Consider the following 16,051-nt stretch of genomic DNA (forward strand, 5'->3'; position numbering starts at 1 on the left):
AATACCACTTTTGTCTTCTTAGGTTTAAGTCTCAAGAGATTTCGTCTCAAAACGGGTTTTTATTATAAGGTGTGGTTTAGAATAGTTCAATAGAACAAAGTATGTCTTTCTGGGAACTTGGTCTCTTAAATGCAAAGTTCTTTGATCACAGTTTCTTTTATTAACACAAAACACAACTTCAATTGACTTTTATGACTCCCATGAGTTTTTATTATGTCACTATGCTCCAAAACTAAGGGTACAAGTACACTGTCTCGTCTAAATGATACTGTATTTTTAAAACCTCTTATTCAAAAGTCTCCAAGTAAGTTGACTCCCAAGCATGCTGGCTTCGTTCACACTGTACTTTTCTGACCACGAAGAAATCTCCTTTAATTGATTACAACTGTCCACCTCCTAAGTTCCTACTTGGAGTGCAACTAGCTGGTCAACAGGGGGCGATTGCTTCCTTTTTTGACCTGCCAGCGCGCTCCTTATATACTCCAGGAACCCCTATCTACGTTTTACATGTGTTTTAATGCAGGATACTTCAGTCCGAATTACAAATATGAAATTTAATGAACGTGTGGTATATTTTGTAGTCTATCTCTGTGAACACTACAGATTTTGTAGTGTCGCATCTTTCATTTTCAAACACATCAGTGTTTGATGTGTACGCGGAGTTAGCCAACGTAGCTATTCTTAGCTTGGCATGATCTCGCGTGTTTCTTTCTATGGCCCGGTTTACCGGTTTGACAGATGACATCACAAAATGATTAACGTTTCCTGATGCGTTGATGCGCATGCATACACATTTACCAATAGTCTTTGGCCTTCCGTCGCTTCCGAGTTTTTAATTAAAATGCCTTGTCTTGGCTCGTCTTTTCATTATGGAGGTCGGGAGACACTCCAAAGGTGTTTTCAAATGTCTTTCTTAATTGTCAGGGGGTTCTTATTATATTCCATATAATAGAATGTGTCTTTTTCTCATGTTTGTACTTGTGACGTTCAGACACATCAGTCTTTGATGCGTATGCGGGAACTGCCGTACATGACTTTCTGAATGGCTGTGAGCCACGCTAAGTCTTCGTACATTTACTACCTAGGTGTAGTTTAGTTTTTCAATGTTTCAGACATGCCGTTTAAGCATCTATGTCATCTTTTCTGTATTTCTTGTATAAGCACGAGTTTTCACAATAAATCCATTATGTGTTTCTAAACCCTTTGGTAGTAATGCAATTCTTCTCCCTGCATTGGGTGTTTACTCTAGAACCTCTTCATGCTCTATTTCATGGTAGGTGAATCTTAGATAGGATTCAAGTATAATGTCACGACGCATACTGCTGCCAGTTCCAAAGCCTTGTCCTATTTTCAGATTCCACGCATTTGCATTTTTAGTCAACTGCGCCGGGTATGCGCATTGACTCTTTGTATCATTGCAATTGTATGTAGTGTATTTATTAGAGATGACCTTTATCGGTAAAATCGTTAAAATTGAATTTTATACGGGTGAAATGGTTTCATCCGTATCAACGGGAAAGGCGTACAATTTTTATACACAGAAGGTGTCTATTAATTATAAAAGATGGACTCTACATGAATTTTTCGTCCAGCTTTTTAACTACTGCTTTCCAAGTGACTACTGTTTGGAGTTGTGAAAGAAAGTGAAGAGTTGTTTTCAAAATAATAAGTCTGTTGCGGAATATTCCCATGAGCTTGATGAACTCTATAATATGATTGGCATTGTAGATGAACGCAAAAAGGTCATTAAATTTTGGAATGGCTTTTGTGCATTGATTCAATGAACCTTATGGCTTAATGGATATAATCCTGAAGTGTCAACTTGGGATGAAATTCAGCGTGGTGCCAAAATAATTGAAACCTCCGAAAAGGTATCAGACCCACAGTGACGAAATAATTCTGGTGGAAATACCAGCCACCAGAATAATAACTGAAATGGTGGAGACCATGGTAAAAGAGGATCTGGTTCTAAACCAAGATCTGATTTTCAACAGAGAGGCTTGCAAGCCTCTTCATCATCGCAGAGGAATAATAGCTCCCAACCCCCTGGATCTACAAATAGATTCCAATCACCCCGAGTCAAAGGGAATTTCCGTGCTCACCAGAATAATCATTCGGGTCATAAGCAAGATTGGAAATCTAAAGACAATAAACGTGAGCATACTCCGAAGCTTAGTGACAAAGAAAAGGCTGAGTTGCTCACCTCGGGATCTTGTTTTAATTGCAAAGAGAAAGGACACCTCTCTCAGAACTGTCCTAAGGGAAATACTGTTAAATCTAACAATGGCAATAAACCCCCAGGTCTAGCTAGTTACAACATTGAAGTTGTGCATGATGAACCCTTAGTCTTAGGCTTGCTTGAGCTCAACGCTATAGGCCTAGAGTATGAACCATTCAGTTGGATGAATTATGGCCCAGATTGGGCTTCCTATGATCCAAACGAACCTCGATGTGAGTGTCTGGGTGATGCCCTGGCCCTGAATGCCCAACATGTGCTTGATGTGTCACAACCATATCTAGGAGATGATATTATTCTTGAAAATACACATGGTGTAAGGGAACATTTTGGCATTCGACCTTGTTTGGATCCAAATTGGTATTGAATATTTGATAACCTAACCAAGAAAATTAGTAGAGTGCCTATTAAACTCTTAAAAAATCCTTACTTCCATTTGGGAGAATGGTATGCCTGCTTAAGAGCTAAACAAGTTGAATCGTTTACACGGCTGTACCGCCCTATGACTATGGGTGGTGCACATGACTACAATGCATCATTGGTACTTCATAGTGGAATTCCTACCTTGTACCCTACTTGTAACCCAGACGTGGATGACGAATTATGCTTCACCATTGTTCAAGCCAGTCTGGATGAATACTCTATCAGAGATGACAACTTTGATGAATTTCTTCTGATAAGCGGATCAGCTCTCCAAAATATTCATTTGACTTGGGAAACTGGTACCACACTCACTGTTATCCAAAACCTGACATATCTTCGTCATTTATTAATGATAATGACTTCGATTTAACACTCCTGGATGCAATTGTCAGTCCCAATGAAGTATTGGATGATGTTACAGACCTACTTGACTGTGATTTGGAGTCAGAATTTGATGACAGCTCCTCAATGCCTGATTTGCAATCAGTTAGCAACTCATCGGAATTCACAGATGACTTTCCAGACCTTGAGTCCATATCTGATTGGGATGTTGTTGAGGAGTCATCCTCAGATGACGTTGCAACAGATTACATTGGCACAAATGAATCTATAATTGATGAAGACCCATTAGAATCTGAGTCTGATTCTGGGGAACAACCTTACTGTCCAATAGGCGAAGTTCTTGGAAATGTGTTAGCTCAAATTTTAAATGCATGCGAACCTTACCCAGGTGATCACCCATTTCACTATAGTGGCGGATGCTGCTTTGAGGTGATCCGAATTGCTGATGATAAGTATTGTATACATGATCTACATCAGCAAGTGTATTCGTATCTACCAGCTGAAACTGTATGTGACCCTGGATTCGAACCCTCAGTGTGGTACACATGGCACTGTTCATTAAAGCACCAGGATTGCACACTGTGGTTGGCCCAAGGACACTACACAACTCATGATGGCTGGCACTCTCAAAAGAGAAATTTGCCGTAGACTCCGGGAGGGTATTCCCTATCACCCAGATGAAGCCTATCCAATTGCACCACTAGAACATCATTTTGAGGTGTTTATTGACCCACTAGATAATGACCTGTTTTTAATACAGGATTTACTATGGAATGTTTTCATCCGCTTACCTCGAATTTTGGTTGAACTGCCTGAGTTTGATGTAGCAGATTGGTACAGTGATCAGCTAGAGGAGATTCTTCATCAGTATTTAGCTGACAGAAATTTGGAGACACTTACTGAGCACCAAAGTGACTCGGAGGATCCACCAGATGATGGTTCAGATGGAGGCACACCAACAGCGTCTGTCGCCAGAGCCTCAACAGACACCAGGTGTCATTGCACATTTTTTGATCATGTAAAAATTACATGTTCTGGAGGGTGTGAGGCTAACAACACTCAGCTGGGATTATATGGGGTACAAGTTCCTTGTGGGACTTACCCTGCAGTCCAATCTAATGCTGCAGCTACCAAGGATCCTAGCCGCATTGTTCCTAGACCAATTGTAGTGACCATAAAAGTCGACGGTCATCCTGTGCAAGCTTTACTTGACTCAGGATCACTTGGAGATTTTATTGCGTCTATGGCAGCTGATCAGTTAAATGTAAAGTGTGTGAAACTGAGTTCACCTCTATCTCTGCAGCTCGCTGTTCAAGGTTCTTGCTCCAAAATTAATGCTGGGGCAAAGATTAAACTTGATTATCAAGGCATTTCAGAAGAACGTTACCTTGACATTATAAATATATCAGGTTATGACCTGATCCTAGGTACACCATGGTTGTTTCAACACCAAGTGTGTGTAGGATTCAATCCTGCTCAAGTGGTGATTGGGAGTGACATCGCATTGCCACTCACTGGTCCATCAGTCACGGAAATCACATCTTGCCCAGTAGCTTTGCAGGAAGATGAGGTCACGGCAGTGAGAAATTATCTCAAAGCATACACTGAACCTCTCTGTAAGACAGCAGGTGAGATGGAATTGCCACCCTTACAAGCTATCAACCACACAATACCTTTAATTAATAAAGATAAAGTGTATCCTTGGTGTCCCTCATGCTGTCCTGAAGCCCTGAGATCACAATGGGTGGAAAAGAAAAATGCTTACTTAAAAATGGGCTGTTGGGAAGTAACCAACACCTCGAATACTATCCCAATGCTTTTGATAATAAAGCCATGTAAGCCTGGTGATCCACCACTGCTTCGTACAGTTTTCGACCTATGTGCACGAAATGAAAATACATTCAAGATGATGTCACCCTTACCTGATCCTGAAGGAATTCTGCGAAGGGTGTCATCACTTTCAGTCCATGATGGATGGAAAGGATGCATATGAACAAATTCGGATTGAACCTGCACATGTCGATTGCACGGCTGTCATGACACCTGATGGAAATATGATCTGTCATGTCATTCAGCAAGGAGATTGTAATGTGCCTGCGACTTACCAAGCTCTGATGAACCACATTTTTTCCCCATACATTGGAAAATTTATGGACGTTTACCTTGACGATGTCATCGTCTATTCAAACACTGTTAAGGAGCATGTAAATCATGTTAAAACAGTTATAGACGTGAAAAACTTTACCTGAGCACAAAGAAACTCCATTTTCTGTGCTTGGAGTTGCAGATCCTCAGATGCATCATGACTGATGAAGGTATCCATATGGATCCATATAAAGTCGACACTGTCCTAAACTGGAAAACACTGACTAATCGAGACCTCTTGCATGGGTTCCTCGGATCTGTTGGCTACCTGGCAGAGGATGTTCCTAATGTAAGAATTCCCATGGGAGTACTTCACAGACTCACCAGGGATGCTGTTCCATTTTGTTGGGGATACACTGAGCAGCATGTGTTTGAAGACGTTAAAGTGCTTGTTCAGTCGGCATGAGATCATCACTGTGTACCTGTCGATTATGCGCCAAACACTCCCCAGGTGTGGATGGTCACAGATGGGTGTGCTACCAGTGTTGCAGGTGTTGTGAGGCAGGGAAGCAATTGGAAAACGGCAAAGATTGCTGCATTCTACTCCACAAAATTAAATTCTGCACAGCAGAATTATCCTGTACATGAAATCGAAATGGTAGCAGGAATTGAAACGATGCTGCGGCATCAAGACATCCTGCAAGGAGTAAAATTTAAGTGGATTACAGACCACAAAGGTCTGGAACACTTACTAAACCAGAAGAACCTCTCTGGACATCAAGCACGCTGGATCAAAAAGATTAGCAAGTTTGATTTTGACATCATGTATATTCCTGGCTCAGAAAATGTGGTGGCAGATTCCCTGTCACACATGTATTCAGCAGACAGTCCAGGTACAACATGCGCATTGAGTGAATACACTTACTTTGATGTCATCGATGACGATGGCCTTGAACTTGAGCCCACACGCATGCCTGTCCTAGCTGGGATCGAGGCATGTGTGGCTGTACAAAAGCACCCCAGAAAGGTCTTGGCTGGTGCTGAGACTGGTCGGCTGGAAACATCGAAAGAGTTTGTGGCATGTATGAAAGAGCATTTCATTCTGAAAGGCCCTGCAGAACAAAAGGAGGGCAGAAGTGGGAAGTTGAAAGTAAAACATGCACCCACAACTGCCAAACTCACAATTTGATTGCCACCGAGTGCTAAAAATAATGTTGTGCACACCACTCAGAATAGCACGGAATCTAGATCTGATTCCACACTGCCGCCGAATGCTATAATTAGCAATCAATCAATCCCAAATGTGGAACAATTAAATTCCACACAACCGACTTACCCATCGCTTGTGAGTATGGTCTCCGAAAGTACCCTCAGAATTGACCTGCTCAAAGAGCTGAAGGGAAAATATAAACTTGATCCTGCTTTCAAAATATTATTGATAAGCCTCAGGATTTTAGGAACTTTGAGTTTGAGGAGGGAATTCTATTCCTCAAAGATCAAGATCGGAAGCTTCTTTGTATTCCCAAAGTGCTGATACAGGGAAGAAGTGCTCATGAAATTATTCTCTCAGAAGCTCACTCACTATTGGCTCATCTTGGAGCCAGTAAGACTTTGGATTATTTGCGAGACCATGTCTGGTGGAAGGATATTGTCTCTGATACCAAAGCATTTTGTGAAACTTGCATTACCTGCAAGCAAAGCAAGCCAAGTAATCAAAAACTTTATGGTTTATTGAACCCTTTGCCTGTTCCTAGTCACCCCTGGGAATCTATAGGCATTGACTTTGTAGGCCCATTGCCTGAATCTAAAAATCGCGATAGTGTATTTGACTCTATCACGGTTGTCATTTATTTGCTTACAGCAATGGTCCATTTGATTCCAAGCCGGATCAATTACAATGCAAGGCAAATAGCTGAATTAATGTTCGAAGAAGTGTATAAATTACATGGGCTACCCAAGAACATTATCAGTGATCGAGATGTCCTTTTCACCAGTGTATTCTGGGGACATCTCCATAAATTGATTGGCACAAAATTGAAATTGTCAAGCGCTTACCATCCAGAAACTGATGGGTCCACCGAACGTACCAACTGCATGGTGACACAAATGCTCCATCAATGCATTAATGATAAGCAATCTGATTGGGTATCTCAGCTGCCTTCAATTGAATTCGCAATAAATTCAGCGAGATCAGAAAGTACTGTGTTTGCCCCCTTTTTCTTAAATCCTGCACACATGCCCAGGCCTATGATCTGGAGTTCGGCATGCCCTGATGAATATCCTTCTGTCCGCACATTTGCGCTACAAAAGAAATTAGTGCTTATATCAGTGCATGACAGTATTCTTGCAGCATGCGTAAAACAAACACACAACGCAAATAGAAAATGGCAGTTGGCGCCATTCAAGGAAAATGACTTGGTTTACATTTCAACTAAAAATATATCATTTCCAAAGGGACTAGCCTGTAAATTAGTCCCTAAGTATATAGGCCCCTACAAAATTATTAGGGACTTTAAAAACCAGTCATTTCGGATTGATTTACCTGCTCATTTGAAGCAGAGAGGAGTGCATGATGTATTTCATGCCTCCTTACTTCAGGTTCACATTCCAAATGATGACCAATTATTTCCTGGCCGCATGGACACACAATTGTCAATTGGCAATGATTTGGAGGGCAAATGGGCTGTTGACAAAATCCTATCACACTCGGGATCTGGGGAAAACACCATATTTGAAATCAAATGGAAAGCCAGTGATAAGACTTGGTTACCTTATTACCAAGTTAGTCACCTAAATGCTTTGCCGGTTTATCTGGACTTGCTAGGTGTATCCAATGTGTCTTCTTTGCCAAGAAGACATGGCACACCTCCTGAAGACCCACAGATCTTTGTGGGTAATATCCAATTTTATTCCCCTATCCACCAGTCAGATAAATACCTTCCCCAGCTATCTTCCATCCTTAGTTCTGCTGCCCCACATATTCTCTCATTTATCCCTCACTCCAGATTTCACATCTATCACACCCTGACCATGTCCAACACCGCCGCTGTCAACTCTACCCTTACCGCTGACACAGCTGCTGTCAAACCTGTTGACCCTTTGAAAGAAAATATTCCAAAGAAAACGTACCCCTTCTTCCCCCATGATTACATTCAACGCACTTCCTGTAACACCATTCACATCGACAATGTGGGCACCATCCACCTTGGTCAGCTTGCACTCTATTGCACAACGGATGCCCTCATCCACAAGGAGAAGGTTCCTGAAGTCTACCCAGTCAGCTACAAAGTATTCGCCAGCACTTTTAATGACTTCATTGATGTTGACCAACCTTATTGCTTTGCCACGCACAACACCATCCTCTGCAACTTTCATACCTCGGGAATGCCCCCCACTATCCACGACTTTCAGCTCTCAGAAAGTGATGTCGATTGGACCTATCATCCCCCTAGATCGTTGAAGTGCACTGCTCCCAATGATGCGCCCCCTCATGTTGATACACCTCCTACTTCCTCCAACCCTGGTGCAGCTGTCACATCCCAACTAGTCGGTACTGCCGTCGACCCTGCGCAAGCACATGTCCTCAGCAGATTATTATGGTCAGCTGCAGCACGTGTCATCAGACAAGATGAACATCATGTCAAATCATCTCTAGCCAAAGCCAATAACAAACGCGCACGCACCATGGAATACCCCCATTCATCTTCTTCCTTGGCTCCTACTTCTCACTGCCCTAAACCTTCGAAGTGCACAGCTGGCTACAATGTGATGGATACCATGGATCAGGAATTCCTGCAGAATTCCTGGAGGGCATATGTAACAGACTCATCACACGTTCCACCACTCATCAACATCTCCACACACATATGCATATGATACCCCTTTCTTATCCTTACTATTACCAATGACCAGATATCCACTCCTTCCTGACCGACCTTTCACTACTTGGCAGTTACACACTCCTTATTTAGTTCTCTCCTATTAGATAAACCCCCCATCCCTTTAGGTACTTAAAGGTCTCATTCGTACCAGAATTAGTGTTTAAAGGTTCAGTCCATAGGACTGCAAAAAACCGGTGGACCGAACTGAACCGGACCATGGTCCGGTCTTTTTTTCGGTTGCAGTTGCCCCAATTTGGGGTTGGTCCGGTTGCCGGTTGCCTTATTTCGAAAATATATTAAAACCGTTCAAAAACCGGTTTTGATCGGTTGCAACCGGTTAAACGGTCACGTGCGTTACATACCCTTGTAACCACGTTTATTACCTTTTATTGGGTTTTTTTTTCATCAAAAACGGTTAAGAATTGAGAAAGATATAACCAAATCCATATTTTACCCGAGTCTCTATGAGATGTAATTCGGTTTCAGTCATAGCTACAGTCGCGGACAGCCAAAGTCAACTAATTTTATGATGGTGATACGAGGACCCTGCACAACCTTCAATAGTACTTTTTATTGCAGAAACGTGAAGATTAGGACTCAATGCTTTGATTTCCACGAGCCGATTTTTCAAAATCAATGAAATGAGAAATTTTACCCCAAAAATATTGGCCGACCCTTAAATGGACCCCTAAAATCATGAAAAATGGTGCAATCAACTTCTTTTTTAAAGCTGCATCTGATCCTGGACTTTGGGGAAATTCTGATGAGCCGTTTTTGTAGAAAAAAATGATTTTAAACTACCGAAAATGGCAATTCAGGGTCTTCCCACCCCTTTGGACCCTCAATAAACCCTGTCTCTTTGACCCCCCTCCTCTCCCCACCTTTAGCAAATTGTATATCATTGATTTCCAATCAGAATTATAATGTTTGGCAAGAGCCACTAAATTTTTCGGTCACCTCTGGCACTGGGAGCCTGCCAAGGGGGTCTTAAGAGCCACTGAAGAGCCCTACTGAACGACAAAAATAGTCCAAAATTTTGGCCAACCCAATTTCTCGTGGGAAAAACTTCAAAGAGGTGTTTTTGGACGTATTTTCACATCCTGAGTTCGAATCTGAAGTCAGAATGTCAAAATATTTAGTCCTTCCTGAGATATCAAATTGGTTGACTTTGGCTGTCCGCGACTGTATGTCAAATCTTCATTAAAGCTCTTCAAAATTGGTAGAATGATGGGTATTTACATGCTTTACTATTTTATATAAACCGTTTATTTTTCAGAGTAATAATAGTCAAGATACAAATGGTTTATATTGGTATAATAAATTATACGCAAAAAAACCGGTCTGGATCGGTCTGAACCGGCTCCATAGACCGCAAAAGACCGGTCCTAGGTGGTTCGGTTCGGTTCCCTCAATATCTGGGTCAGTCCTAGACCGGTTGCGGTCCACGGTTGCGTGTTTTGGGGGCAAAAAACCGGACTGAACTGAACTTGCGAACACTAACCAGAATACCCAGTGAATATCATAGTCTAAACCTGTCTATCATGTTCGCTACCCCGCTCAGTGTGCCACTACCAAACTGTTGTTACTTCTAGTCACAGTGGTCACTATCGTCACACATGCCATGTCCAGTTGGCAGGGTCTTCATGAATGCCATGGTCATGACATCACTAACTCTACTGGAAGAAACAATGAAAGAGCTCACCAGCATTATCAAGGGCAAGACAGCTGAATTCGGGGTTGGCAGTGAGAAAAGTGCTCGCAGCCTGTGAACCTGATGCCATTGAAGTTGGATAGAGTCCTTGAAATCTGTTGAAGATTGGTTGAAGATAAGTTTTAGACAGAGTTATGTTTGACATCACGATTTATGGAAGCCAAAGGGGCAAACTTTGCTTGTTGGGAGCCCATCATGCTTTTTGCGGTCTCTCACAGGTTCCTTACAAGTCTAGGTCAAGCCATTCAGAATTAAAAACCCATTGACTAGGTAAATAGCACTGCCATGCACTATGGATATTGGCTGTGAAGCAACCGTGAAGTAGCACTAGATTAATCATGTCCCTGTTGCATTCGGATTTTTGGCTTGAACAAGCAAATGACAAATAACACATCCGGCGTCCCGAATACAGGTCATGATATTACTGTACTAATACGACCAACTGTTCAGGCCCCTTGGGGTGTGACACCTTTTGACCATCTCTTCGTCGCTTCATTGTCCTGTGTGATGCGTGACGAAGAGTTTTTGTTCTTCGTCCACCACATATTTCTCAGATGGTTTGGCCCAGCAACCTGTCAATTTTTTGGCTGGAAGGTAAGCATGCATTCCTCAAGGATGGCATGGTTCTAAATATGCCAAATGTGATGCTTAAGAAAGGCACTGCAGGTCCAACGCAGGTCCGGAAAAAAATGACTATTTTTAATTCAAAGAAAAAAACTCTTCAAAACTTGGTGTGATGCGTGACATCACGCCTACTTCCCTTCCTTCACAACCGTTTGTGATGCGTGACGTGAAGACGTGGTCGTATTACAGTAGATATTCTCACAATGCATAATGCCGGTCCCCGACTTTTTCTATGCATTGTGAGATTTATGCAAGATGAAATATGTCACAAAATGTGACTATTTGTGACCTCAGCCAAAAAATGTCACACTTCGAAATGTCCTTTATGTAGCGAGACGAAAACTGGTATTTACAGGCTATCGACATCCATGGGAGAGAGGTTACTACTGAAAAAAGAGTTGAGAGTAGTTTGTCGGGCTGATTTCACTTGAACAACATGAAGATGAGCCCTCAATAAGGCCTCAATTTGCGCAATTATTGTTGCAAAAGCAGTGTTGACATGCCGCGAGCCTCTGAGTGGATGACACACCAAACACTCACACAGCTCCATTCCCTCCACAAGGTGCATAGGGCTTGTGCCTGTCTCGAGGTTTCCACTTCTTCTCCTCAGCAGCTGGCATAGAATGATAGAAAAGTGTTGGCAAAATTGGATACTACTCTCAAGCAGTGTATTCGTGGCACACAGGGTATATCAGGGTAGACTTTGGTCCTGAAAAACTCAGGTACAATGAGGTGAACAGGTAAATACCCAATAAATCTGTAGATCTGGTAATGCATAATGCCAAAATATGATATGCATTATTCGATATGACGTTCCATGCATAAATCCCTGCGTACCAAGTTGGTCCCCTAAAAATGTCATGCATTATGAGATTTATGCATTACGAGTATATGCATTGTGAGAATATCTACTGTAGTACAGTACTACGAATGACGCACGAGAATGACGGGGAAGATGAAAGTAAAGTAAGCTCGTCACTCAATCATCACTACAAAGATTTTTCGAAATATCCTGATATACATAAAACCCCTGGTCAACTTGTGGTCAACAACCAGCCATCGTACTCCACGACACCTGATCGGAATACCAATAACGAACGAAGAATGACAGCTAACTGCATAATTGTAGACCATATCTAAAATTTACTTTGTGCGCCTTTATTTGTACAAACAACCATATTAGGTAGAACGCCACCGCTCCACCCTTATGACGTGTGGGCCGGGATTGGGGCGTTTGGAGCAACTACCGAAACGGTGCTAGAACGTGGAGCAATGGGCAGCGCGCGCAAATGGGCGTCATGGTTTACATAGCCACGGCCTAAAACAGATGTTTACGCACAGACAAAGGCGCAAAGTGAAATTTCAGATGTGGTCTACGATTATGCAGTTAGCTGGAAACCGAATAAAAGAAAATCTCCAGGATGCTAGGGCTTTTATATCAATATGATTGAGCGTGACCCTCCTTTGGAAGAAAATAAAGATCGAACGTACGGGTATAATGCCTAAGTAGTACACCTCATGCAACAACGCAATAAGCCCACTGGCCCGGGCCCTGATGCTCCTGGTCGGTGGGGATGTGGGAGCCAGTGCCGGTGAGTTCGATAGCGCCGAAAGAATCCATTGCAACTTGAGTTGTGTTGGTGTAGTTGAAAGAAGTTGGGTAGGCGGAAGATTTAGCCTGGAGGCCGTAGTGGACGGTTTTTATACGATTTCGGTGGACATAGTCGAGGCGATGATTTTAATTGTTTTTGCCAGTGCGCGGAAGGACAAAGAAGCTTTCGTCGAAGGCTAAAACTCAAAATTGAGGGCGTCCATGTCCTCAAACGCCCACCCAAAGTCATTATATCATTAGCTTTTTGTTGCACTGCGCGGGGACTTGATTGTGGATGTTGAGTCGTCACTGTGTTCCCAAGTCAAACGTCAGCGTTATCCCTTGCTTATCGTTGAGTCGGCGTTTCCGGACAGCAAATGAACAATACCCCAACTGCCAACTAGCCACCAGCTAAAACGCCTGATCCATTGACGGACCATCGGAAAGATGCAACTGACAACTTCCATTCCGCTATTTGCATACATGGTGCCTCCTGATAAGCCAATTTTTCAAGTATCCCACATCAGTAACCCCATCGTTCAGCACTTGGGGCCCCATACTCCTTCAAATGATACAATAACACACGGCCTTTCGTGTTGCCAATGGCGACGTATTCGCTGTGCGCAGAGAAATCGATCGCGGAGACGTGGCCCAAGGGCGTGCTTGACGTTGGCCAGTTGGAGAAAGACGTTGCGGACGGGAGGTGGATCTGGTGAAAGAGAGACGTTAATTTGGAATAGAATAGGAAGCCGACAACAAGATGCATTGTGAGGGGAAGAGAAAGCCAACTCACCATCCTCATTGAATCCTTTTTCTCTTTACTTGCCACAGCAAGAATTTGCGCGTCGTGGTTGAATCGTAGCGTTGATATGGCAGTCGTTAGGTTTCCTATGGTCTTCACCGGTTTAGGATTCACATTTGAGTTGAAGCTGTCGGACGAGAATGAGTCCGAGCCGTACAGGTTCACGAAACCCGTGTTCGACCTAAAAAGAAGGTGAACTTTCAAAAGTAAAAGTGAAATCAAGGACGCAATACGAACCCAACTGCCAAGTACCCATTCCCAGCCGTAGTACCCGCCAGAGCCCTCCCAGCACCCCGAAATCCGCCCTCATCTTTCCACCGTCTAACACACCGTCGTTGACCCACATCCCACAGGTACACCTCCGCATCTCCCGTTAGTACCGTGAGATGATCATCTGAACCAGCAGCATTCCACCACATCCCGTGGATCCCGCCACCACCCCCTCCAGAAGAAGCGCATTTGAGGCTATCAATCACCTGCCCAGCCCCACTCTTCCAGTCCACAAGGTGAATGTACCCGTTGCGCCCTGCAACGGCTAACAACTCCCCAGAAGGACTAAACGCCGTCAACGACATCGCTTCTCCCTTATCCACAGTAGCGCCGGAGCCGCGTTTCCTTCTGGACGAGGTGACGGATGTTGTGTTATCGGAGACACTCCCGAACGTGGTCCCCCAAAGACCCCGTGCGTGGTGGGCGCTCGTGCCAGTTTGAAGGTCGTAGGTGTAGAAGAAGGGACGTGGACCGGAGAGGAGCATGGAGGTGCCTCTGGGGTGGAATAGGGCGGAGGTTGGGGACGTTAGTGGGAGGTTGGGGAGGTGAAGGGTTGTTAGTAGGGGGTTGAGGTGGCCGTCAACCTGAGTGATAGTGTGTAAGGCGCATATATACAGCAAAAAAAGAGACACTTACGTTGAACAACCGTACTCGACGATCAGCAGAAGCCACGCACAAGACGGGCACGGCTGGACTAGGGTGGAAAGCCAAAACTCTCACTTCCCCATTGCCCGAGCCCTGCGCGGCCTGGTTCGCATCGCGCAGACGTTCAATAGATAGCTGGCCTTGTTTTAGCACGACCTTTCCTGCGTCTTTTTTCTTGAGAATTCCCGAGGTCGACGAAAAGATATCATTGGCATCCTCGTCTTCGGAACCATCAACGTCCCCGCGCCTGATCTTCCTCGCTTTCTTCGCCCACGCCGGTTCGGGGTTGATGCGCTCAAACTGCTGCCTCAGCCGTGTTTCATACTCCCGTCCAGTGATGGTGTCTTCGTCTGGTCCCTGGCGGAGTTTGCGCAGGCGCGTGGGGCCCGAGAGCAAGGAGACGCCGGTGTTGGGGTTGATGTCTGTTGGATCTGTCCATGCTGGGGGCTTCCTTTTCGATTTGGATGTTAGGTTAGCTAGGGAAGGCTGGGATGTGGATGCCTCTGAATCAGAACTTGACGATGCGGAGTTGTTTTCGTCGTCGGACTGGCCCTCGTCGTCGTCGCTGTCTACAGAAGGTATGACTGGCTGCTCATCAGCACCATCGTCGACAAAAAACAACTAGAAAAGCAACGGTTAGCCCACCCAATACTCGAACGGCAGGAAAAATCATACATCGTTGTCGAGAAGATGATCCATCCCCCGCCCACCAAAATCCAAGGCATCTTCACCCTCCTCGCCATCGTCGGGTTCCTTGCCTTTCCCTTTCCCCCGAGGAACGTACTTGACGCCAAATAGCATACTCTCTAACCTCCTCTCTTCGTCGTCCTTGCTCTCGTCGTCGAGGAGCATCTCTAATCTTGCATTGTTGCCGTCGCCGAGCGGCAATGAAGGGTGTGTCTTCTGTCGTTTTCGAGGGTGCTTCGCCATGATAACCCTATACAACGAAAGAGCAAGACGACGAAAGAGAAAAAGTTTTCTTTTGTCACGTGATAGCAAACCGAGACGCGTCGCAAAACAAACACGCGTAAGTACTCAGACCGGTACTATTGTGCTAGTACATAATTTGAGCATTGAAAGTTGGTGAGTTTCTCAAGCTTGAAAATTTTTGGATATGCACTGCGAGCAGGTATCAACGGCATATTCTTTGTTTGTGCATGGCTTATTGTACGTCATACATCACTAGCCTACATCTTGCGTCTGAGGTCACGCAGCATAGCCCGGAACAAGTCAACGCGATCCCATCTCCCATAATCATTGAGCGCATTGGGTCCGTAACCCTCCACGACGGCCAGGTTAGGATATGCAGAATCGAGAAGGCGAGCGAGATGAATAACATCAGTGTCCGAGACCTGAGGGAACTTAGAGCTAATTGCGAGTCGACGTAGTCCATGATGAGCGATAGAGCGATCGATTTCCTTGTTCTTCAAATCAACTGGGA

The 16,051-nt window shown here is 44.1% G+C and overlaps 2 protein-coding genes across 2 annotated transcripts; both read right to left on the bottom strand.

Moving 5' to 3' along the window:
* Positions 1-10,152: 10,152 nt before the first annotated feature.
* LACBIDRAFT_304152 (uncharacterized protein) lies at positions 10,153-10,748 on the bottom strand (the record flags this gene model as incomplete). The annotated part of the gene is made up of 2 exons (XM_001884625.1): positions 10,153-10,463; positions 10,670-10,748. 2 exons carry the CDS (start codon positions 10,746-10,748, stop codon positions 10,255-10,257), a joined length of 288 nt encoding a protein of 95 aa, XP_001884660.1. The 3' UTR covers positions 10,153-10,254.
* A 2,668-nt stretch (positions 10,749-13,416) lies between these two features.
* LACBIDRAFT_304153 (uncharacterized protein) lies at positions 13,417-15,540 on the bottom strand (the record flags this gene model as incomplete). The annotated part of the gene is made up of 5 exons (XM_001884626.1): positions 13,417-13,602; positions 13,687-13,876; positions 13,933-14,549; positions 14,602-15,231; positions 15,286-15,540. The coding sequence occupies 5 exons, from the start codon at positions 15,538-15,540 to the stop codon at positions 13,417-13,419; spliced, it is 1,878 nt and encodes a 625-aa protein (XP_001884661.1).
* Positions 15,541-16,051: the final 511 nt, after the last annotated feature.

This window comes from Laccaria bicolor, genomic scaffold, assembly GCF_000143565.1.
Source record: "Laccaria bicolor S238N-H82 LACBIscaffold_26 genomic scaffold, whole genome shotgun sequence".
NCBI lineage: Eukaryota > Fungi > Basidiomycota > Agaricomycetes > Agaricales > Hydnangiaceae > Laccaria > Laccaria bicolor.